The sequence below is a fragment of the Thamnophis sirtalis genome, unplaced genomic scaffold (assembly GCF_051295495.1).
Source record: "Thamnophis sirtalis isolate CommonGarterSnake01/CBP01778 unplaced genomic scaffold, rThaSir2_p1.2 scaffold_1, whole genome shotgun sequence".
NCBI lineage: Eukaryota > Metazoa > Chordata > Lepidosauria > Squamata > Natricidae > Thamnophis > Thamnophis sirtalis.
In genome coordinates this window covers 29,322,304-29,347,937 of record NW_028261381.1, presented here as the reverse complement: position 1 = coordinate 29,347,937, position 25,634 = coordinate 29,322,304, and the positions used below count along the sequence as shown (strand labels likewise).

At 42.7% G+C, this 25,634-nt stretch overlaps 1 protein-coding gene across 1 annotated transcript in view; it reads right to left on the bottom strand.

Moving 5' to 3' along the window:
• Positions 1–3,864: 3,864 nt before the first annotated feature.
• IFIH1 (interferon induced with helicase C domain 1) overlaps positions 3,865–25,634 on the bottom strand; it is a 37,791-nt gene continuing 16,021 nt past the window's right edge. Inside the window, exons 5-16 of the mRNA XM_014054100.2 lie at positions 24,958–25,181; positions 22,063–22,273; positions 18,519–18,736; positions 15,307–15,423; positions 13,686–13,809; positions 13,340–13,573; positions 11,618–11,874; positions 10,009–10,158; positions 9,019–9,180; positions 6,653–6,843; positions 4,970–5,063; positions 3,865–4,772 (exon numbers count right to left, since the gene is read on the bottom strand). Of these exons, the coding sequence (XP_013909575.2) occupies positions 4,593–4,772; positions 4,970–5,063; positions 6,653–6,843; positions 9,019–9,180; positions 10,009–10,158; positions 11,618–11,874; positions 13,340–13,573; positions 13,686–13,809; positions 15,307–15,423; positions 18,519–18,736; positions 22,063–22,273; positions 24,958–25,181 (2,162 nt within the window). The 3' untranslated portion in view covers positions 3,865–4,592. The remainder of the gene's footprint in view (positions 4,773–4,969; positions 5,064–6,652; positions 6,844–9,018; positions 9,181–10,008; positions 10,159–11,617; positions 11,875–13,339; positions 13,574–13,685; positions 13,810–15,306; positions 15,424–18,518; positions 18,737–22,062; positions 22,274–24,957; positions 25,182–25,634) is intronic.

The following is a 25,634-nucleotide window of genomic DNA, read 5'->3' as shown; positions in this document are numbered from 1 at the left end:
ATCCGGTGCGGCTTTTGGTCGTGAAAATACGGTATACTGTTTTTTTGTTCCCGGCTTTTAGCTGCGATAAAGTTTTGATTTGATTTTGCCAGGTTGTTAGATGGAAGAATGCACATGGTGTATATAGCAGCCGTAATTTTAAGAGCTTTAGCCTCAGTACTGTTCACAGGATAACTTCCGTTTTAAATGACCTATTTGGTTAATTAATCAATGCTAATAACTTGGATAAATTAAAAAGCTGTCTCTGATTGTCTACTAAAAGAAGAAAAATGCAACAAGAGCGGAGTCAAGAAAAGTGTCTCAGCCATGTATGAGTAACCATGTTTGTAAGCATTGTCAAAAAGCCTTCTGAACTCTAGGCTCTCACAATACTTAGTGTCAGGAGCAAATACAGAAATTGAGTTCAAAGCACTAAATGTTTATTCCATGTTACCCATACACAAGAATCTGATATACTAACAATCAAGTCAAATTGGCACTAGGTAAGAGTCAATGGAAATCATGACGGGGGGGGGTGCACTTAGGTCTCTTGTGGCTGTGTAAGGATTCCAAACTGATGATACATTTGACCCTGACTTTGGGCTCCACCTGGTCATCTCCTACAGTTGGTAGTATTATGTACGATTCTACCTGGCTTCCAAGAGGCCCTCTAACCCTTCATCTTCCCTTTCAATTTATTCAAAAATCACTTTAAAAAACCCCAAAGTCCAGATAGGATAGGAACTTTGTTAAATTCCAAAGAAGGCGTCCTGAGGCATTTTGATGGCTGTGGGCAGCAGGCCGTCCAAGTTATATAGTATTCCTGAGCAGTACTTTAGGTTTCTAAGAGCCATGGTGATGCAGTGGTTAAGAGTGCAGTACTGCAGGCTAAGTCTGCTGACAGTTGCCTGCAATTTGGCAGATCAACTCAGCCTTCTATCCTTCCTAGATGGGTAAAATGAGGACCCAAAATTGCTGAGGACAATATGCTGACTCTGTAAACTGCTAAGAGAGGGCTGGAAAGCACTGTGAAGCGGTATGTAAGTCTAGGTACTATTGCTATTGCACCCAGAAAGCAGCTACATATTAAAAGAAGAAAACACTGCCTTGAGCATAAACAAATTGTTCCCTGACTGAAAATCTATCCTTCACACAGTCTTTGTTCCCCCTCTCCCTGGATTGGACAAGGAGGGAAAGGTTTTTGAATGTCACAGTACACAAGGTGGGTAGGGTATCCATTCATCTCATCTATTACAATTTGGGGGGGAAATCCTCCTTTTCACAGGTGTACTTTAGAGGGAAAAGAACTCCCCTGGCAGCCACACGAGGAAGCAGCCTTTTTAGATACTATCACAATGTTCCAGGTGGATAAAGTGCCTCATAACAATTAGTTTAAGAAAAAATCTTACAAAAACATCTTATTAGGATAAGTTGTCCCTCCTCCCCATTATTGCCACAAAAAGAGGGAGAGTGGGGTTGCAACAGAGAGGAAAGAAGATGCGGTCCAAAAATGTAATTACTGCATTCAATTCTGACAAAGGGAGAAATCATACAAAGCTTTATTAAAGATTGCGGCATACAATTGGTTATCAGGACTGATCTGGTGCTAGAATTCTCCAAGGCGGGATGGGGGAAGGTCCACAGGCTGAAATGGTCTTTAGAAACAGCAAATCCACTCTACTGAAACACAACATGTTAGGCAAGTAGTCTTACCCACAAACCTTTCTGCAAATGGGTGGCCAAGAATGAGAATCAGTTTTCCTGCTGTGCTGATTTAGCCATTAAAAAAAGTTGGGGCAAAGAAAACGTTCACTGTTTGTGAGAGATTAATTAGAAACTGGGATAATGTAGTAATGATACTCTTTCAGGTAGCAACAGGAGATAGGAAAGGAATAGGAAGAATAGGAATATGATAGAATAGAAAACAGGAGAGAATAGAAAAGAACAGAACAGAACAGAACGGAATAGAAATATTTATTGGCCAAGTGTGATTGTCTTTGGTGCATATGCTCTCATTGTACATAAAAAGACAAGATACATTCATCAAGAATCATAAGGTACAACACTTAATAATAGTCATAGGGTACAAATAAGCAATCAGGAAACAATATCAATATAAATCATAAGGACAAGCAACAAAGTTACATTCCTGCAGTCATAAGTGGGAGGAGATGGGTGATAGAAACAATGAGAAGACTAATAGTAATAGTAATACAGTAATGTAGTGAATAGTTTGACAGTGGTGAGGGAATTATTTGTTTAGCAGAGTGATGGCATTTGGGGAAAAACTGTTCTAGTGTCTGCCTAGTTGTCTTGGTGTGCAGTGCTCTATGGCATCATTTTGAGGGTAGGAGTTGAAACTATTTATTTCCAGGATGCGAGGAGTCTGTAAATATTTTCTTTTTGACTCGTGCAGTGTATAGGACCTCAATGGAAGGCAGGTTGGTAGTAATTGTTTTTTCTGCAGTTCTAATTATCTTCTGAAGTTTGTCTCTGTCTAGTTGGGTTGCAGAACCAAACCTGAACCAATTCCTCTGTAGAACTGTATCAGCAGCCCCTTGGGCAGTTTGAGCTTCCTGAGTTGGTGCAGAAAGAATAGAATAGAACAGAATAGACAACAGCAGAGAATGGAATAGAATGGAATAAATACTTGGCCAAGTATGATTAGACACCCAAGAAATTTGTCTCTAGTGCATAAGCTCAAAATTGTTCTTCTAATTCTAAAATTAATCCTTTTTGAACACTAGAATGGCTAGTGCATGGCAATTATGCTTAAACTCCTAAATTGGAGTCGTTCCAAATCAATCAACCACCACCTACATCCTGATTTTCTTACCTCCTGCTGTTGAAGAACAGTTTTATGAAGCCTCTGCTTCCAGAGAGGTCTTAGAACAGAGGACTACTGTACTTCCTTTCTTTCATCATCATACTAAGCAAAGCAAGAAGTGAGAAACTCCTCCTTTGTTCTATCTCCCTCTGTTGGCAAGGGGGTTTCTCAACAGTTCTGATGAGAACTGCTCTATTTTACACACCAAGATCATAGTAGAAAGATAGAAAGATAAACTCCACCAGCCTCCCTTAGCACATGGTTACATGTAAGAAGCTCCAGTCTCTTCATATTTCCCACTTGTTCCTTTTATTGTTTAAATATGTTGTTCCACTTCAAATAATACAGATGCAAAACAAAGCACCAGCCCTTAATATCCTCATTGTTGTTGACATTTTGCAACAACAGCAGGAGCTCTTGCTCCAGAATATTATCATTGTAATGAGAAGCCTGCTTTGCTTCTGGATGACCCACCTGAAAGGTCTTTGATTTGGAACTGAAATAGGCCAAATGAGAAGGTTGAGGATTGGCGCCTTTTCAAAAGTACATTGTATTTTGGACCTCTTTTTTATTTTTTTAGCTGTAGAATCTTGCAATAGAATCATGGAGAAACACCAAAAGACTCCAACTGGGACCATTAAAAAACATGGCTTTGGCAGAGGAAGATGTCAAGTTAGAAGACATCTTCTAAAAAGAAACTTGTGTCATAAGCTTTATCAGCTGGGCTGTGCAGTGCTTCAGATCCAAAAAAAGTGCTTCACGGCCCAAAGTGAAAGAAATGTAACATCTACCCACTATAGAAGCAGTTGCATCTTAGATGAACAACTGCATCTTTTCCCAGGATGACACAACTATCTGCAGCTGCCAGAAAAGACAATATTTCCACCCACCCACCCAATATGTTCTGAAGCCGAAGCCTTTTTGGCTTTTGGATCCAAAGCTTTTCACAACTCTATTCATCAGTATTTGCCTGATGAAAGGGTTAGCGTTACAAAAACAAATCAATACATAAAAGCTACATCAGAGAATAAACAGCAGAGAAAACACAGAGGCAACAATGTTTTTTGAATTGTTTATAGACATGGAAAATGTGGAAGCATCATAAATTTGTATCAGGATCCACAAACACGTCAAATACTTCTATTTTCAACTCACTTCTTTATAAGCATTGTTAAGAACAATATGGCTTATTGCATTAGAATTTTATTGTAGTCATTTTAGTCATGTAAAATAGTCATCTAGGGAAAGCAAGGTAATGGCATGGAGCTAAAACAAACTACCATAAACCCAAAAAGAACCAAAGGCTCGTTTAACGATTTTTCTTTCCATTTATCATTGAATTTGAAACTTCAAACTGCCAAATACTTAAAAGAATGACACATCTGGGTAAAATACAAATATATTGTAATATAGTCTATAGTCCAGAATATAAGAGTCTTTTGCATAAATTTGATCTAAGTTTAATAAAATAATTTTTTATCGGCATGGCTTTTTTGTCCACTGCAGAAAATCCCATTAAAGTAAAAAGCAAATTCTCACGCTGAATCATTTTATATCCTGGTTAGAAATGTAGCCCCAGGAACTATGTTTTTCTTTTCACACAGTGACTTAAATCTGAACTATCTCCATTCACAAATACAGAACCCTGAATGCTACAGAAAAAACGAAAAGATTTTGCACAATATCTGCAGTCATTCAAACATAAGAAAAAGGTTTCTTTGAACTTGTCTTTGGAAACCTGAAGGCAGAAAAAATTCCCATCTGTCTTTAGAGTCTTTTGGCCTTCTTAATCTTCTTCACTAGAAATATAATGATCTGCATAACTGAAAGCTGGAAAATTAATGGCTAGTTCGCTCCATTTTTTGTATAGTTTCTTTGGTTTCTTATCTTTGAAATGCACCACAAAATTTTTGATTTTTAAGCAAGGAAGATCTAGACCTTTGTATACCATCATAGTTCCCCAAATCTGGAAAAAAAGGTGAGAAAATCATATTAGGACTATACCAATACAAGAATCTGATGTTGTTGAACTCCCATTCCCAGCCATTATCATAATCCAAAGTGATTGGATTATGTCTTTGGGAGAAGTGGCTCAGCAATATTTGGAGTATCCAACCCAGGATTAAGCCAAAGATACCCAAATTAATCAATTCCGACACTCACCTGGCCACAATCTCTACAGATAATGTCCCCATTTGTTTGATAATCTGCTTTTTTTGCTTGCAGTGTCTTATTTTCCTTTACGATATAAAGATCTCTGAAGTAAAAAAATGTAACAATTTACTTTTTTTTTTAAAAAGGAAGACGTTATGACTAGTTTTTCATATAGGCAGGAAGGAGTTCATCTCACCAGATAAGCATCATTGACACTTCCTGTAGCTTCAACCCTATCTGCTGGATGAGTCATCAAGTCTACAGACCAGAAATCCCCACACTTCTGCAAGTGTGGTATTTAGCTTTGTTGCGAACTAGTCGCATGTAGATATAAAAGGGAGCAGGTTCACTAATCAGATGTAGGTATAAAAGAGCGCTATGAAAAATAAATGAACTGGCTGAGGGGGGGCAATGATGTTCAATACATTTCCTAAATCAAAGCACTGGATTCAGAGGTGGATTCTGGCTGTCATTACTGCCAATTTGCTCATGAGCGCGCTCACATGCAATGGAATTCAATTCACAATTCAATGGAAATTGTTCTGCACATGCGCATAACTCCCAAAAAAAGATGTTGTCAGCAACGGTGGTGACTGGGGAACCAGTTCGGTGATATGGCCAGCCTGGGTCGCTGCTGGTTCTGCAACCCAGGACGGCATGCGACTACCGGTTTGGTGGAATTGGGCCGAACCGGTAGGAACAGTGGTGGGTTCCTACCGGTTCAGCCAAGTAGGTAGTAACTCGGCTGGCCACCCCCCCCAAACCGGTTCTATTGATGGCAACATAGACACCGCCATTGTTTTTTTGCTTCTGCGTGTGTGCAGAAGCAATTTTTTTACTACTGTGCATGTGCGCGTAGCACGCATCAAGCATACACGCACCCAAAGCGTATCCCTGAGCGAACCAGCAATAACAGAAGCTGGAACCCGCCCCTGGGTAGGAACCCACCTCTAACTGGATTACAACACAAGCCCACATTTATAGTTCTTGTGTTTGGAATATCTACTGCTACTAATCTGTTGTTGGTATCTCTTCCTACTCAAAGCAGGCAGGCTGACTAGTAGATCAAAGAGACTTCATATTCTTGTTTCACAAATTGACAATTGATCAATGATCACATGAGCAGCTCTGGCAGCAACTGAGATTTGCTTGTTTTCGGTTAAGCTATTGGTATACAGTAACTCTACCAAGGGATTTACCCGTAAACACCATTCTTGGTTTTCCCTGCTTTGATGGCGGGTTCCCCTGCCCTCTTACTTCTTTATTGGCTGGACTCCTGAACAGCATATGTTGTTCCAGTCCGTCAGATAAAGGGTGGCCTTTTAGTATATTGGGTACATTGCCAAATCATTAAGCCAAATCAATTTCTGCCCCCCTCTGACTCACACAAAAAGACCCAGAAGCAGGAGACTCTCTGTAGCAACACAAGCTCATTGCATGTATCCAGCCCAAGGGTCCTAGTTTGAGGACCCCTGATTTTTAATATAAAAAATGCAAATAATTTTTCTGAGGACCGCCAAAGTTTTCTCATGAACCACCAGTGGTCCACGGAACACTAGTTGGTGACCGTTGGACTAGAAGACCTCCATGGTTCCTTCTGATGTCCTATGTTCTGTGGTCAATCAGAACAAGACCCCTTGATGGAAACACAAACAGATACACACAGACACACACACACAGAGGTGGACTTACGCAAATTCCTTTTTAACATTGACATGATGCATATTTAAAATAACTTGAATGTCGTCTCCTGAGCATTTTTGATTGTTGCAGTTTTTGCAGTGGAACATGATCAGGGATGGGTTCTCCTTGTATTGTTTAAACTGTTCTTTCTTTGCCTTAATTTTCATCTCCATGCAGCTTTGCAGCTGAAGCTCTTTGATCTAGCAAAGGAATGAATGGAATCAGGAAATAACTCCCAACTAAAATTTCATATCGTCCAAGAAAATTCATGTTGGATTATTTTAAATTTGGAATAAATAAATAAAAGCTTCACTTTTTCAGGCCTTAAAGTAATTGCCTGAATACTGAATGTCCTTATTACATTACAATTATCTATCATCCTTGTTTAATGACCCTAACTGTGCCAGTAAGTAAAGCAGTGGCTAAATGGAAAATCATGTGACTGTAAGTGTGCTTTCCAGCCAAGAAGAGACAAGACTACTTAGTTTCACATCTTTGGCTTTTTTTTTTGCCTCCTAAACAGTTCCTTGTCTTTTGGAATGCTCACGTGCCTACTCACTGTCTTCTACACATGAAAAGCAATGCAATCATGCCACCATGTGCCCTGCAAACAGTTGACAGTACTCTCTTGAAATGTCTGTCTCTCCACTATCTCCACTCTGTGACAGGGTGGGAGAAATCAAGTGGTTTCTCCAGGCAGTCTCTCCTTTGTGAGCATGATCACATTGCTTTTCATGTGCAGAAGAGATCTCTCTGCTTTGCAGGGGAAGGGAGGGGATAAGAGTTACTGTGTTTCCCAAAAATTACGTCATGTCCTGATAATAAGGTCATGCCACATTTTTCTGGTGGGCAAAAATAGAAGCCCTCTCCCGCAAATAAGCCCCCTGGATAACCCCCCACCTCTGGCCAGGCAGAGCGCCGCTCACCAACCTAGCAGTATCCCGAAGGTGCCAAGCCGCGGGACCCTGGGGGGAGCCAAAGGTGATCGCGTTGCTTAGTGTCTTTGGGATACCGCTAGGTTGGTGAAGCGGCTCTGTGCCCAGCTGAAGAGGGGGCTTGCCAGACGGCTGCTCTCTTGCGAGCGGGCTCCCAAAGAGTCAGGCACAGACCTCATGGGCGAATGGCTGTGTTGCGATGTCGCAGCAATGCAACACAGCAGCCATGAAGCGACCACACTCATGAGCAGCCACCTGACAAATCCCCTTTCCAGCCGGACAAAGCACCATTCACTGACCTATGGGTAGCGCCTGTTCGTGACCGCCCAGCTCCCGCGGCTTGGCGCCTTTGAAATGGCAGTGAATGGTGTTCTGCACAACTGGAGAGGGGTACTGCATGAGTGGCTGTTCCGCTCTCACTTGCGCACCTCCCAGCCTCACGATGCTCTGGCCCACCTCTCTCCGCAGAGCCAGGGGACCTTTGCTGCCACCGCCGCCGCATGGCTTTTTCTCCGGCTTCCAAACCAAGTCTTCTGGCAGTGGTCGCTCTGGGCGTACACTCTATGGCTGTACGCTCTGCCGGAATCTGGCCCAAAACCATAGAGCGTATGCCCAGAGCGGCCACTGCCGGAAGTCTCGGTTTGGAAGCCGCAGAAAAAGCCATGTGGAGATCCCCTGGCTCGTGCAACCCCTCTCTCCAGCCGTGCAGAGCGTCATTCACTGGCATTTCGAAGGCGCCAAGCCCCAGGAGCTGGGTGGCGGCGAACAGGCGCTCACACGGCTTGGCGATACCCCTAGATAGCAGTTAGACTTATATACCGCTTCATAGGGCTTTCAGCCCTCTCTAAGCGGCTTACAGAGTCAGCGTATCGCCCCCACAGTCTGGGTCCTCATTTCACCCACCTCGGAAGAATGGAAGGCTGAGTCAACCTTGAGCCGGTAAGATTTGAACAGCCGAACTGCAGATAACAGTCAGCTGAAGTGGCCTGCAGTACTGCACCCTAACCACTGCGCCACCTCGGCTCTTAGATCAGTGAATGGTGCTGTGTCCAGCTGGAAAGGGGGTTTGTCGGGTGGCTGATCATGAGTGTGGTCACTTCATGGCTGCTGTATTGCGCTGCTGCGACAGAGCAACACAGCCATTCGCCCATGAGGCTGGGCCCTGCTCTTTGGCAGCCCGCTCGCAAGACAGCAGCCACCCAGCAACCCCAAAACAATAAACCCTCCCCTCATAAAAAGCCCAAGCCATATTTTGTGTGTAATATTATTTTCAGGGAAACATGGTAGGCAAAGGAAAGATTACTTCTGAATAAATAAGCACTTTAGGGGGAAAAACCAAGGTTTTTCAAAAATAAATAATAGCAAGGAAAAAAAAAAAAAAAGAAGACGAGAGAGGTATTTGCAGAACCAAAGTGGTCACACCCATGGTGTGGGCCTTACCTTATGCAAATACTTTTCATGTGGCATCTTTTGGACGCGCTTAATTGCTAGATGCATCATTTTCTCACGACACATATTAAGATTTTCACGTTCAGCAGCTCCCGATCCATCTGAAGCTACAAGCACATAGATGCTTTCCTCAGCTCGAGCTCTTCCCCGAGCCTGAAAGAAACAAGAAACTAAAATAAAATACTAGGAACTTACACGTAGGAGGTAGGTTGCGTTCTCGTCCTTTCCTGGAAGAGTTAAAGAGTTTTGCTGGAATATGAATCTTGATTTCAATATTTATTTGTCATGTACTTTTAGAAACTAGCAACCCATCAAAACAACAGAAAATGTCTTCCAGTAGTTGGCACATAGAATCTTAATTAATTAAATTTATTTACTGTTGCTAATAAAATTTGAGGAGCAGCCTGGCGATGAAGACTGTCGCCTCCCGCTCAGAAGTTGAGAGTTCAATCCTAGGGTGCTAAGAGAAAATATCTACTGTGAACTCCGTGTGGCATCAGGAAGGGAATCCCGTCAGTAAACGCTCAGCTCCATCCACTTTCCTTGACTCTATCCCAACCTTACAGGGGTTAAAAAGGGAGGTTTTTTTTCTTATTTTTGCCAATACAATTTAAAATCTATTTTAGAATTTATTTAAACAGCAGTTGAAATATGGGGTAGAAGAAGAATTCAGATAAAATGGAGGGAGAGAGTTGCCTCTTTCTCCTGTGCCATACCAATGTCTCTCCCTCAACTTATTTGTCCCAGTTACAAAAAGATACAGGTGCACATATATTCATGGGATGCACAGCAGAAGCCCAAATGTATTATATTTGAGCACTTGAGATAAACAACGTGCCTTATTGATAGAATGACATTTTAAATGTTTTTATGCTGCAGTTGAGAGCCATTTCAGTGTTGTGGTTAAAGCAGAAGATGGTAATCTGATTATCTGATAAACTTACAGATGAAAAAGCACTAATGGGATGACTGGAACATTACCTGCACCATCGCTATTTCATTGGTAACCAGACCATAGCGGATAACAATGTTGCACTCTGAGATATCCAGGCCTTCCTCTGCTACGGTAGTAGCAATTAATAGGTTGATTTTGCCAATACGGAACTTTTGAATGATATCTTTTTGTTCATTCTGTAGAAACATATTGTTGTTACATTCATAAAACAGCACGACGAGCATCACTTACAACTTGAGTTAAGTCATGAAGAATTTGTTCTCAGATCGCAAATGTTACAGACTATATTTTGAATTAAAGCAAGAACAAAGCCATGTTTTAAAAAAGAAAACTTATATATAAAGCTGCCACAGATTTCTACTGTAAGCAGGAAGAAGAAATTCCTAGCACTGATGATGTTATCTAGCTGGGTAATGAAACATCTGCAAGAAAACCAGCAAGCACAGAGAGCAGCAAGGGCTCCACGGAATAAATTCAGTTCATTCAGAGATGCTATTTCCAACATATCCAGGTTACCCAACTACAGTAGAGTTGTAGCTCTGAAAAATATAAATTCTATCTGACTACCTCGATCTACATCAGTGGGTTGTTACAGCCATAACACTTTGGAAGTCAGCTGTTAAGCATTTTAGAAAAAAAGTGTCAATCACAGAAACATGTAATAATCACACAGAGCATTTGATATAATGATTATTAATGAATAACACTGTACTTCTGAAATGGGATAGGAAAAGTGTGTGTGTGTGGGGGGGGGGATACACTCATATGAAGGTTCTGGCAAGCCACCCATATTTCATGTTCGACATCTCATAGCTACTGGCTGTGCTAGGTTTGGCATGGTTCAGGTGTGCCATCTTTTACATTTTGGCATCTTTTACATACAAGGGCAGTGCATGCCCTTGTCCTCACAGAGCCATGGGGGTTTCAGAAATGTCTTCGGAAGAACCACAGAGAACATGGTGTTTTGATGTTTTCTCTGGAGCCATAGAGCAGACTGTTTCTGGCTGGTTAGGACTCGGGGGGGGGAGGGGAACAGGGCTAATGCGCACACTTCCACTCACGAAACCACCTTTGCACATGGTTTCGTCCTCCTTCACGCTTCTCCGTACCAAATGTTTTTGCAAAGGGATGGAAAGCCCGAAGCAGCGTGAGATCGTTCCCTCGAAGGCTTTTGTCCATTTGCAAGAGCTTTTGTGCAGAGAAAAGAAGCTTTTAGGGATGCCGTCTCGTGTTCCTTCAGACTCACTGAAGCTGCCTGAAGCGCCAAAAGTGGATCCTGCGCAGATAGCCTCGGTGAGACAATGTAGCTGAGCAGGGTGTGCTTGTCTCACTCAGCCTCTGCTCTCATCCCTCCACTTTTCAAGCATCAGGAGCAGGGGCCCAGTGGCTCGGCTGGCGGGGGAAGGGGAGAGAGGGGAACTTGGTTGCGGGAGCAGTGGGCCAGCATGTATGAGCACAACTCCACTCACACAAGAGAGAAGCCTTTGGAATGCCATTCACGCGAGTGGAGCAACACACTAGCCCGCCTCTTGCATGGCCCAGTTCCAAATAGGCCATGGTCCAGTAGGGGACCCCTGCCCTACCCAATTGAAAAATAAAGAAAATCTGACAATAGATGTTACATTTTTGTTTTACCTGAGTCATATGCTGAAATTCACTATTATGTCCTGTACCAATGAGGTAGTGAGCCTTCACTCCAACTTCTTCAAATTTGGGATTATCATTAATCCACTGAGAGATAGCAAATGCACTTTGACGAGTTTTTGAGAAAATAATTCCTCTGGGTTCATTGTTCTTTGTGAATTGTTGCATTAAAGTTGTACGCAATTTTGTTAGTTTTTCATTTTCATATTGTAGATTTTTAGCTAACTCTTCCAGCTCTCTTTTTCTGTCTTTAGGAACAAACGTAAATGAATAAAATATTTAAGTAATTATGTTTAAAAAGAATTAAGAGTATGTAATTATGAGCCATGCTGGCTGACACTGTAGACAAAAACATCTGAAAGCATCAGCAGATCATTTTCAAAAAGACTAACATCCATTTGAGACAGTGGGCAAGCAAAGATAGACAGTGGGATGGAGTGGGTGGGTGTCTGTGTGGCATCTGGCGGACCAGATCACGTGCCTCCCTCCCACACACACACCTCTACCTCCGCCTGCTGCTTGGAGGGCTGGGCCAGCAGTTGCATCACTCAGATTCACCTGTGTGTGTAGCTGATGGACATCATAGGCTCCCGTGAGCTCACTACCTCCTGTGATGGGCATGTCCCCCCACAGGGCTGACGATCTTAACTGGGGCTTATTTTGGGGGTGGGGCTTATATTATGAGCATCTTGAAAAATCATGCTAGGGCTTATTTTCTGGTTGGGTCTTATTTTCAGGGAAACACAGTAGAAGGCAGAAACTACAGGAGATAGGCAAGATCTCAAATAACGAGGCCCTATGCCATGTTAGAGCTTTATAGGGAATAACCAGTGACTTGAATCACACCTGGAAGCATAATGGAAAGTAATATAATTTACACAACAGGGACTGATGGAGGCTCTGTTGTCTGGATATGTTCACAGCAAACAGTAGTAGTGTAGATTTACCTACAAGTAAGCAATGAGGAATCCTTAGGTTCCTACCTGCTTGCACTGGGAGCACATGGTTTATAGCAGTGATGGTAAACCTTTTCGGCACTGAGTACCAAAGAGGGAGTGTGCGCAGCCGTGGCCAGAAAGGGAACACTTTGCGCCATCTAGGCTGTGACCAAGGAGTACTTCTGTTCTCCAGAAATGTACTTCCGGTTACTGCCGCGCATGCGCTTGCACCGATCAGCTGGCATGGGGACATGCTCACACTGGAAAACAGAAGACCAGCTCTTCCAGTTTCCGGCACTGCTGTTGCACGCCCAAGGGCCAGCTGATTGTTGTGTGCGCATGGACACCAGAAATTCAGAAGAAGAACAGGTGACGTTGTGCGTGGCAGATGACTTGCTCCACGTGCCACTTCGGGCATGCATGCCATAGGTTCGCCATCACAGGTTTATAGTTATGATTAAATCAGGCTAATAGCCTTGAGAATAAGTAGGCAGCTTGTCTAAATCTCTATCCACAGAACATCCTACATTACTCCTCCCCAAGTTTCAGCTAAAGTAGAAGTTGAGAAAATTGGGAAGTTTATATCCCAGTTTTCAATGAAAACCAGGAAATTTATAAACATGAATGAAAAGTGCATGTGAAATGTGAGCAAGCCACTTGTTACAGAGCAGCCTTACTGAATGATCCAACTGCAAGAAATTTTTGGTTCTCATTTGAATAGTGCACATTGATTTGTGGAAGGGTAGACAGGAAGTCCCAGATGGCGCATGCTTACCATAAAACAACTCTATAAGACATGTATCGGTTTCATCTAGCTGAGAGGCCGTGCATTCATCTTCTTCTTTATCTTCATCCATTGCCACCTTTTTGCTCCTTTCTTCCTCATAAAAATTCTTCAGATGGTTATAGGCATCAATCCTTCGGGTAGTATCATTAATCAGCAAGGCATCGTTGTACTTCTTCAAGTGTTCTGCACATACCCGCTTTTTGCGCATCCCTTCTTTGGCAGCTAGAAAAAAGAACAAGCATTGAGAAAACAAGCAAGCAAAGGTGTACGAAAACTCTGGCCATCTAATTTAGCAATGTATTATTACCATGTAGTAACCCAATGTAAACCTTACCTTGCTTTTCCTCCTGAATTACCCACTGTTCATAGGCCTGGGATCCAAAATCAACGTTTAGACTGAACTGACCATAGCCTTGAATCTCAGTCATAATGTTTACGAGTTTCTCTCTAAATGGATCCTAAAATGTAAAGCATGTCATTAGTGAGCCAGGGATTAGAAGGGATCTTTATTTATTTATTTATTAAATTTATATGCTGCCCATCTCGCTGTCCCAAGCGACTCTAGGATGCTCAGCAGCTTGAAAAACTAGTCTAATATTGACACCACCACCCACCCCCCCGGTGGTGAAATTCATTTTTTTTTACTACCAGTTCTGTGGCTTGGTGGCTGTGGCAGGGTAAGGATACTGCAAAATCTCCATTCCCAGCCCACTCCTGGGGGAAGGGTACTGCAAAATCTCCATTCCCACCCCACTCCCGGGGCCAGCCAGAGATGGTATTTGCCGGTTCTCTGAACTACTCAAAATTTCCGCTACTGGTTCTCCAGAACCTGTCAGAACCTGCTGAATTTCACTCCTGATTCCCCCCCTCTGCAAACAGAAATCCTCACACCATCCCTTTACGTCTAGCTTTTGTTAGGAAAACCTCCAGTTAAATAGATATTCAGCCAAAATCATAGCAAATCTTTTTTTTTTAGTTTATAATTGAGGAAAATACTAGAAACATTCCATCACAGCAGATCAATTAATCCAGAGCTTCCCCCAATCTTTCTGGCTTTGCGGACCAACGCAGGGAGAGAGGGGATGGTTCCACGTGAATGGCCAGTAAGCGCACACACTACGTGCGCAAGAGGAAATGTGCGCGTAATGTGGGAGGGAGGAAACCCTTCACTGAAATGTTTCATTTATTATATTTGTTTATTTCTTTCCTACCTTTACTATTTTGACAAGAGCAATATCATTTAAACTTATATACCACTTCAGAGGGCTTTACAGCAGAGTTCCCCAACTTTTACAGCTTTGCGGACTGCCAGGGGGAAGGAAGAAAGGAGCTAGTTCTGGGTGAGCGGCTGGCAAGCACATCCATGGGTGTGCAGTCCATTTGCATGAGCTGTGGGTATATGTGTTCACTGCTCGCGCAACTGGAATGTATGCACACAGACACTCAGCCGCAGATTCTGTAGCCCAGTTCTGAACCGCTCATGGTCCAGGAGTGTGCCGCAGCCCAGGGGTTGGGAACCCCTGCTTTACAGACACTAAGCGGTTTATAGAGTCAGCCAATTGCCCCCAACAATCTGGGTCCTCTTTTGAATGACCTTGGAAGGATGGAAGGCTGAGTCAAACTTCAGCCGTTCAGGATCAAACTCCTGGCAGTGGGCACAGTCAGCCTGCAATACTGCATTCTACAATACTGCCATCACAGCTCCAGGAGGACTATTTACTCCTATCTCCCTATGTGCAATGTATCACATATGTTCTTTTTTATGGGCTATGGGTGCAAAAACAACCAAGCTGGAATCTTCCTCGAGATTCTAGTTGTTCCCATGAAGAAATGGAGAACTTTCTTTTCTGAAAGAGGAAGCTAACATCTGTAGGCCTCTCTTTCTTTTCTTTTTTTTTCCAAATAAGGGAACCATACACGATGCTAAAGTTACATGCTCACATAAAAATCCATACCTCCTTTTTGTCATCTGCAATCTCAAATTTCTTAAGAGGTTCTTTTGCTTGATGTTGCAGTTGCACAATGTGCTCTTGAACAGTCACAATCTCATCTGCATCCAGGTTGGCACATATCTAGAGGAGGGAAAGTGATTTAAGTGATTAGATAGGTAGGTCTGTACCTACCTAATCATCAATGATTTGGATGAGGGAATAAATGGGGAACTCATCAAATTTGCAGATGACACCAAGCTGGCAGGAATAGCCAATATTCCAGAAGATAGGCTTAAGATACAGAAGGATCTTGGCAAACTTGAACATTGGGCACTATCTAATAAAATGAAATTCAATGGTGAAAAGAGTAAGGTTCTACATTTAAGCAACAAAAACGAAATGCACAGATACAGTATAGGTGGTATCTTGCTCAATAGTAGTAACTGTGAGAGGGATCTTGGAGTTCTAGTGGACAACTATTTAAATAGGAGCCAGCAGTTTGCAGCAGCTGCCAAAAAAGCCAACACAGTTCAGTTCTAGGCTGCATAAACAGAGGGATAGAATCAAGATCTTTATTGGCAGGCAGAGGGAACATCTAGATGGTACCACGTACAGTGTTATTTCTATCTGAAAAGCCAGTTGCATTCCTTTCTGAAAGAAAAGGATCTTAGACTGTGGCACATAGGCAGATTTCAATACGGGATTGCCTTTGTATCACAAAGTACTCTTCTGTATTACTTTTAAAGCTCTACATCCATTCCTCATATAGTGAATACGAAAATAGTAAAAAAAAATCATTTTCAGACCAATGCACATATTTACAGTTAAAACTCTTACACATAACAACAAAGCAAGGTGGAGAATAATGTTGCTACGGCTGTATGAGAGAACTTTATCTGAGTGAGACAGTAGCATCCAGGCCTCAAAGCCCTTCATGGTCATGAGGCCAGATTATCTGACGGATTTATCCCGGATTTTTTGGAGTATAAAACGCATCTTTCTCCCCCATACAAAAATAGAGGGTAAAAATCTGGGTGTGTCTTATACACTGAATATAGCATTTTTGGCATCCCGAAACCCTGCCCCCTTCGCAAAAATGGACGTGCATAGGCTTTGGGAAGTGCTCCTGAAGTTAAGCGAGATATTGGCTAAGTGTGTTTTGCCCTATTTTATTACTTTTCTTCCCACCGTTGTTAAATGAATCACTGCAGTTGTTAAGTTAGTAACAAGGTTGTTCAGTCAATCAGGCTCCCCCATTGACTTTGCTTTTCAGAAGGTCATAAAAAGTGGACTACATGAGCCCAAGACCCTGCACCCATCATAAATACAAGTCAGTTGCCAAGTATCTGGATTCTGATCATGTGACTGTGAGGCGGCTCCAATAGTGCTGTGAAAAATGGTCGTGACTTTTTTTCAGTGCTGTTGTAACTTTGAATGGTTGCTAAACGAACTATTGTAAGTCGAGGACTACCTGTATTTAAAATTATTTCTAAAATCCCTATCCATTTTGCTTGATTTAGAACAGTGATAGCTAGGGTTATGTCTTGCTAAGCCCTGGTTTAATTGGATTATACAGTTTAAATGAGCCAAAGTGTCTAGATTCATGTGTCCTACCAAATTATGAATCATGATTTATAAACTTCCATGGCTGGGCTCAAATCCAAAATTGCAATACATACATCCTTAAAGTCCAGGAGGAAAACTAGGATGCCAGTCTAATAAATAAAAGAAAATTACATATATTATTCCTTGTAAAAAGTAAATGTAAAGGTTTCCCTGCATATACGTGCTAGTCATTCCCGACTCTAGGGGGCGGTGCTCATCTCTGTTTCAAAGCCGAACAGCCAGCGCTCTCCAAAGATGTCTCCGTGGTCATGTGGTCAGCATGACTAAGCACCGAAGGTGCACAGAATGCTGTTATCTTCCCACCAAAGGCAGTTCCTATTTTTCTACTTGCATTTTTACATGCTTTTGAACTGCTAGGTTGTCAGAAGCTGAAACAAGTAACGGAAGCTCACCCCATAATGCAGTGCTAGGGATTTGAACCGCTGAACTGCCGACCTTCTGATCAACAAGCTCAGCATCTTAGCCACTGAGCTACCACATCCCTATAATATATACTATTATATCCCTATATCAGGGATGGCACATGGAGCCATTTGTCAGGGCACGCGAGGCGTTGCATACGCGTGCTGGCCAACTGATTCCAGCCTTTTTTAAAGCCATTTCCCCTCCCCAGACTCCAGAGGCTTTATAGGAGCTTGGGGAGGGCGAAAACAGCCTCCTCCCCTCAGAGGCCCTCTGGAAGCTTCAGGAGCTTCCCTGAAGAGCGCAAAACACCAGACCTACGGGCAAACTGGAAGTTCAGGAACGGACTTCCGGTTTGCTCATAGGGCCGGTTTAAGCCCTCCGGAGCCTTCTGGAGGCTTTCCTGAAGGCTCCGGAGGATGAAAAACGACCCAACGGACAAACCGGAAGTCACTTCCGGTTTGCTCGTAGGGCTGTTTTTAGTTTTAAGGTTGAACGTTCCTGAAGGCTCTGGAGGACTAAAAACGGCCCTATGAGCAAACCAGAAGTGACTTCTGGTTTGCTCTTAGGGTCATTTTTTGTCCTCCGGAGCCTTCAGAGAAACCTTCTAAAGGTCACTGAAGGCTCCGGAGGACTAAAAACAGCCCTATGAGCAAACCGGAAATCCGTTCCCCAACTTCCGGTTTGCCCATAGGACCATTTTTTTGCGCTCTGAAGGATTTAGGGAAGCTCCTGAAGCCTCCTGAAAGCCCCCCCCGGGGGGGAGGGGCAGGGAAGGCTGCTTTCGCCTTCCCCAGGCTCCTATAAAGCCTCTGGAGCCTGGGAAGTATGAGAAAAGCATGCAAAAAATGGGGGGGAGCGCCTGTCATGCCTGCATGCACGCTGGTGTGTGTCATGCATTGCATTATGGGTGCGGCATGCCTGCACGCGACCCCCCCTGCGCTCTCCCCACTTATGGCACGCGAGCCAAAAAAGGTTTGCCATTGCTGCCCTATATTATATTATATCCCTACATTCCTTGTAGGACCACTCAAACCCAAGCAAACTCTTTTAGCAGCTTTGGTAATGGCTCCTTAAAGGCGTTGACTGATTTCCTACGTGAAAGTAAATTCTCTGCTCCATGCAAGATCTCACTATTTATAACCAGCAATGATAAAGTTTGCTCTTGTAAAATATTTGCCACAGTTCTATGATCATGTATAACTTACTGTTAGAATATGTTCGTCTGCTTTTGAATGATTTTTTGCACCTCCCACTCCGGGTGAAGCTGTGAGCCCCAGAATCTGAGGCTGAGCCACCAGTTGTTTTCCTTCTTTCTTTCGCTTCTCATTTTCCCTTTTTTCTTTTAAGTAGTAACGCATTATATTGTTATAGACAGCTCCTTTCTGGGTATGATGGCATTCGTCAATGATCATCAAGGAGAACACTAGAAGACACGTTGTGCAAATTGGTTATAGTCCTTCTGCTCATATGTGCTGTAGTAAAACAAATGATTCTTTGCTTTTGATCAGACCGTTTCTTGTGGACTCTTTGGTGCTCTTTGAATGTGGTTGTTTGCTTGCAGGCATTTTATTGCCCGACTAGGTAATAACATCAGTGCTAGGGGGCGTGTGGTTTGCTTCCTGTTTAAATAGAGTAGCTTGACCTGCCAGTGTTGATGGGGGAGTGTGGTCTTCTCTTCTTGGTAGTTTCTTAATTAGGATATTGTTTTCTGCTTCTTTGTCTCCTTAGAAGTTACTTGAATTGGGTATTGTTATAGCCTAATACCCTAAACCAGGGGTGTCAAACTCAAATTTCATCAGGGTTGTTTTTGACCTTGGAGGACTGGGATGGGCGGGGCCAGGGTGAGTCGCCCATGTCGGGAGTGCCTCTGGCCTGAGTGTTGTGCCATCGAAAATGGGCTTCCAAGCTCCCTTTTCAACCGCAACGGCCTCCTGCAACCCTCTGCCAGCGAAAACTGAGCTTGAGCTCCATTTTTACTGGCAGAGGCACTGCCGGCCGGCCTTTAGCTGTTTCCAGGGCAGTCCCACAGGCCAGATCTAAGCACCCCAAGGGCCGGATCTGACCCCCGGGCCTTGGGTTTGACTTCCCTGCCCTAAACCCTAATGCAGGAACTACTCAGGAGACAATCCATCAAGCAGAAAACAAGATTCTAATTAAGGAACTACCAAGAAGAAAACCACACTTCCACCAATACTAGCAGACCAGACTACTGTATACAAACAGGGAGCAAACCCCACACTCATTAGCACTGATGATGTTATCTAATTAGGTAATAATGAAACATCTGCAAGCAAGTAGCCAAGCTCAGGGAGCACCAAGGAGTCCACAGTTCAACTCTGAGCTACAGGCATTTTCTTCTATTCGTAACATCGGTTTCTTGCTTGCTTTTGAGTTATTTTTCATGGTGTATTCAAAAGGTGAGATATACATCTAAATATACAGCCAGAGAATAGCTTGATTTTATTTCTATATCAGAACTAAACACAGAGAGATCATGGGCAAGTCAGTATTACATCTCAAAGTCTATGCCACGGGTGTCAAACATGCGGCCCGTGGGCCAGGTGTGTCACGCAGAGGCCATGCCCACCCCTGCGAAGGGGGAAAACGTTGTGATATGTCGCATGATGGCAACATAACGCTGGGAGTTTGACACCCATGATCTATCTAGACTCTGCTTATTTACACACCCTTCGCACATTTAGTACATAAAGTACATAGAACTGCAAAGGTGTCTATAAATGTGTTTGGCCAGACGCTTAGAAGTCCTGCAACTAGAATATCTTCTTTACAAGGGAACTCTATATTCATCCAAATGTGTATATAGTGCCTTGGGTGGGGTGGGGTGGGGTGGAGAGGGAATTTTTACTGAAATCTAACAGACAGGCTGGGACATTTTTCCTCTATCCAATAAGGGCTATTGACTTGAACAATTACTTATGATATAAAAAGTATTTGACAATATCATCAGAAAAGACATTTCAGTCAGCAAAAACCTAAGGCATCTGGAAGTTAGGTTAAGATTTCTCAATTTTTTTTTTGTTTAACTAGCAATTATTTTGGCTGAAGGAAGATGGAGAGAAGAGCAAGTTGCGAGTTCTCATCAAGAAATGATATTCAGGGAAAAACATAAAAAAAAGTAGCTGAATCTGCAACTATTATTTCCCAGAGCAGTATGGCTTTAGGAAAGGCAAGGAATTTCTGGTAAGTTCTTTTGCTATAGCATTTATCCATATATACATAAAATGAGAAACTGAGTCTTCCAAACCATGCCAAATCCTCAGTATATAGTTGTTGTTAGTTGCGAAGTCGTGTCCGATCCATCGCGACCCCACGGACAACATTCCTTCAGGCCTTCCTGTCCTCTACTATCCTCTGGAATCCATTTAAACTCATGCCTACTGTTTCAGTGACTCCATCCAGCCCCTCGTTCTCTGTCGTTCCCTTCTTCTTTTGCCCTCAGTCCTTCCCAGCATTAGGCTCTTCTCCAGTGAGTCCTTTCTTCTCATTAGGTGGCCAAAGTATTTGAGATTCATCTTCAGGATATGGCTTCTAAAGAGCAGTCAGGGTTGATCTCCTCTAGGACTGACCGGTTTGATTGCCTTGCAGTCCAAGGGACTCCCAGGAGTCTTCTCCAGCACCAGAGTTAAAAGGCCTCAATTCTTTGGTGCTCCAGTATATAATACCTATCATTAATCCTCTCACGTAAAGCTTTAAGAAGTTTGACAGATAGTCCTCATTCAGCAAGAGTTTGCAGTTACAACAGCGATGGAGTAACTCTGCGAGCAATGTTCACAATTAAAGAGTTGCAAGAGAGCAAGATGGATGGCATATAAATGTAATAAATAAATAAAACTTTTGCAGGTCTGTAAAGCAAAGAAGAGCTGAAGTAAAATTATAAACACAGTTATGGTTTCATTTAGACTATTTCACTTAGTGACTGGGTTTCCAGTTCCAATTTTGGTTGCTAAACAAGGACTATCTGTACTTCCATGGCAGACTGCAGAATTTGTAGCCTAGATGATGTGGCTGCAATTAAACTTTGTATCATTCATTCTCAATCATTTACCATGCTGCAGATTCGCAGGTTTCTGAGAAATCAATGCTTTTAGTTTTTGTACAACTAAAAATTGAAATATTCATTCTGAATAGGCTTCTTCCAGTTTCACTGCCTGGATTGCACTTTAGTCTCTTAGGTCCGTGCTAAGGCTGCCCAAAGTATTTTCTTCCTCTCTCAACTATTTGCTCTGCACAAACAGTCACAAATGGAGGGGAAATTTTCTGAAGGAAACTGATATGGATCCCTGATTTAGGCTATAAACATTTTCTAGGCCAATGTCTAGGTTTCACAAATAAGAGGCAGACAGGACCAAATGTGCTTTTGAAGGATTCAGGATGGGTTCCTTTTCATCTATGACTATAATATTTTGGGTATTATTTTCAGTCGCCATGAGCTGCAAGCATTATTAGTCTAGTTGTACTATTGAAAATGGGACCAATTTTTAAAAAAGATGTATTTGCTGGGAGGAGACCTATATGCTCAAGATATTATTAAACCCAGTTAAGGCTAAGAGATGCACCTTGCACCTTTTGGGGGTGTTCTCCAAGCAGAAATCATGGAACATGAATGTTGGTGGCATGAGTTGGTAGTTATTGTGGGGAGGGTCAAATAAGAGGATGGAATGATGTCAGTTTGCCTACTCCTACTGCAATACATTTGGTTTCAGATCTACACAGCATATCTATACATGCCTGATAACTGGACCCTTTCTTCACCATCTTCATACACTTTCTCCAATGCATTCTCCAGGATCTTAGCTGTACAAATAATCACATCATAATCTCTAATTAGTTCAGGGAATGAAAATTTCAGCTGAGACGCCCCACTCAGTCCTAGTGTTCGGTATGAATGCTTCATATAGGGACCAAATTCATTCTCTAAATGCTGTTCCACCAATGGCACCTGTTTTCCAGATAGATATATGAGAGAGAGGGGGGAGGGAAGGAGAGAGAGAGAGGGAGAGATTAAACAGATGTTCATGACTCTGGGTTTAGACCAAAGATGTCAAACTGGAGGCCTGCAGGCTGGATGCATCATGCACAGGCCACACCCACCCCAGCTCTGCAAAGGCAAAAAAGTCTCGATACGTCATGTGACACAATCAAGTTTGATACCTGTGGCTTAGATCAACATTTTCCCCTTTCAGTTCTCCAGCAAGCATGGCCTTTGATGAGTGGACCTGAAATCCAATTATCCAAAAGAAGCCACTATGAGGAAGGTTGCTTACATCCAGTTCTTTTGTTGCCCAGCTCTGGCTTGGTACACCAGTTGTGGCCTTACCTGGGACCCGAGGACTTTACTCCAGTGGCTCACACCCTTGTATCAGTATGTTGCTTAGATTAGTGCAACATATTCAGCAGGTGCCAAATGCAACGGCCTAGTGCTTACCAGCAAGAGTTGGTGGGATCATATGATGCCCAATGGGGAAGGATCCTACACCGACTCCTTATTAGCTTCCAAACACAATTCAAAGTGCCATTTTTTTTAAAGTTTAAAAGACCTGTAGGCTCAAGTTACTTGCAGCACTGCCTTTCTCCATGGGAGAATCTGATAGTGCCCTGAAAAGCAGCTGGTTGTTTCCCATTTTGGGAAGGTCAACGGTTCCAAAGCTGGTTGTTTCCCATTTTGGGAAGGTCAACAGTTCCAATGGTTGGGTTGGGCCTCCCTTTTGGGGGTTATTTTAGCTCTGATGTTTTTCATTTTCAAGGAGAACAGTAAGACAGGACTCTTCTGGAGTCTGATCTCATTTAATTATTGTTAGTGGGTATTGGTCTTTTGCTTATGTATCTTGTGTTTTACTTTGTCATGTGCTGCCGATAATTTGTTCAGAATGCGATGGGATAGAAATCTGGCAAATAAATACATGTCCAATAATTAAGCTTAGTAACAGGACATCAACACAAGTAGAAAAAAAAAGTTCATGCAACCAGAACTCCTGCATTTTTTCCAGATGAACCAAAGAGCTCTAGTTATACTTAAGCAAACAAAGGCAGAATTTACTTCATTCCTTTGAAGAAAGGCCAGCATGAACATCTGCATCCTTCATTTATGCCAGGGATGTCAAACTGGCGGCCCACAGGCTGGATGCGTCACATGCAGGCCACGCCCACCCTAGCTCCATAAAGGCAAAACAACATGGCGATGCATCATGTGACATGATTGAGTTTGACACCCGTGACTTGTGCGCTTGATTTCACTTAAGACCTCATCAGGATTACAAAAAGAAACGAGAGTGGCTTAGCTGTTCACACTGAAGTTCAGTCTGGAAAATACACAAAGAGAAGATGGATGGAGGAGGCTCTTCAGATCAGTATAGAATTGGGCATTTTCAGAACCTACAATTGTTTTAGAATTCAATGAATCACAGAAATGATTTCTGACTTTTGTAAAATGCTGTAAGACTCTGCTCAGAGCCTTCTGGAGTGGGCAGCCATAATACATTTCATTAGATAAACGAGGTCCAGGTAGGTCATATATTGCAATGGACCTCATGACCAGAGGAATTATTGAGTCTGTCATCTGCACCCCCATAACTGTCTGGTTTGGCTCTGCAACCAAACAAGACAGACACAGACTTCAACGGGTAATTAGAACTGCAGAAAAAACAATTGCTAGTAACCTGCCTTCCATTGAGGACCTATACACTGCACGAGTCAAAAAGAGGGCTGAGAAAATATTTACAGACCCCTCACATCCTGGACATAAATTGTTTCAACTTCTACCCTCGAAATGACGCTATAGGGCACCGCACATCAGAACAAGTACACATAATGACAGCTTTTTCCCGAATGCCATCACTCTGCTAAACAACTAATTCCCACAACACTGTCAATAATTTACTAAAACTGCATTACTATTTTTCTTCTCTTCCTTCCTAGTATCTATCTCTCCCCACTTATGACTATAACTATGTTGCTTGTATCTTTCAATTTATATTGTTTTTATTTGTTTCCTAGTACGATTTGATAGCTTGTTAGTAGCTTTCACTATCACTAAGTATTGTGTCTTTTTATTCTTGATGAATGAATTTTATTCTCCTTATGTACACTGAGAGCATATGCACCAAAGACAAATTCCTTGTGTGTCCAACCACCCTTGGCCAATAAAGAATTCTATTCTAGTCTATTCTATTCTCATGGGTGATGAAAGTCTAATGGTAAAGCTTCTACATTTTGGGGCTTCAGCATTCATTCTGCTAACCAGAGTTTGACTCCATCCTGATGTCACCATGGACCACACCAGGGGTGGGTTTCAACCAGTTCGCGGCGGTCCCTGCGAACCGGTTGGTTGGCGAACCCAGAAGTAAGTAACTTCCGGGAACGGCGAAGGGCCCACCCGCCCGCCCGCGCTCCTTACCCGGTTTTGACGAGTTCTCCGCTTCCACGCATGCGCAGGATGCATACAGCACCTGCGCGATCCTCCAGGAGCAGCTGGAGCCTCACACAGACGCTAGTACGCATGCGTGCACCGCGCGCGTGCACGAGGATGCCGCCGGCCCCATTCCAACCGAACCGGTTGGAACGGGGCGAGAAACCCACCCCTGGGCCACACTAATTGTTGTTACCATTTATCACCGGATAGTTTACCTTGTTGACAAGAACTATAACCTTTCCACACTCTTTCGCTTGTCTTTTTTTATCTAAGTGGTCTTTGGCAATGTAAACAGCAACTCGGGTCTTGCCAGTGCCTGTGGGAAGGCATATAATAATATTTTTCCCTTCCAAAGCTGGTTTGGCCACTTCCATCTGATAGTCTCTCAGACTCAGCTCTTTTTCAGAGGATGGTCTTTGGTGTCCACTTTCAATAGGATCTGCAGATGAAAACAAAAGTACAAATCATTGATAATGAAAAAAAAGACATTATTATGATTTCTCCTATTACGTGCTCCAACAATGGAGGTTTTGAAGAAGAGAATGAACAACTATTTGTCTTAAATGGTATAGGGTTTCCTGGTTGAACAGGGGTTGGACTAAAGACCTCCAGTTTCCCTTCCAGCTCTGTTATTCTGTTTACTTCAAAACTTATTATAATGATGGTTTAAAAACGTAAAAGCCTATGATGGTTTAAAACATATGTGTGAAATATTATCATATTTCAAACATAGACAGAATATAGGAAATGGGCTGGAATGAGAGAAAAATTACCAGAAAAATATCTGATATTTAAAAATATTATTTCTGGTAAAATTGTCATTGTAGGCCAATCATAAGGAAAATCACCATAAATATATTTATAGATAGGATAAGGAATGGTAATACCTTTT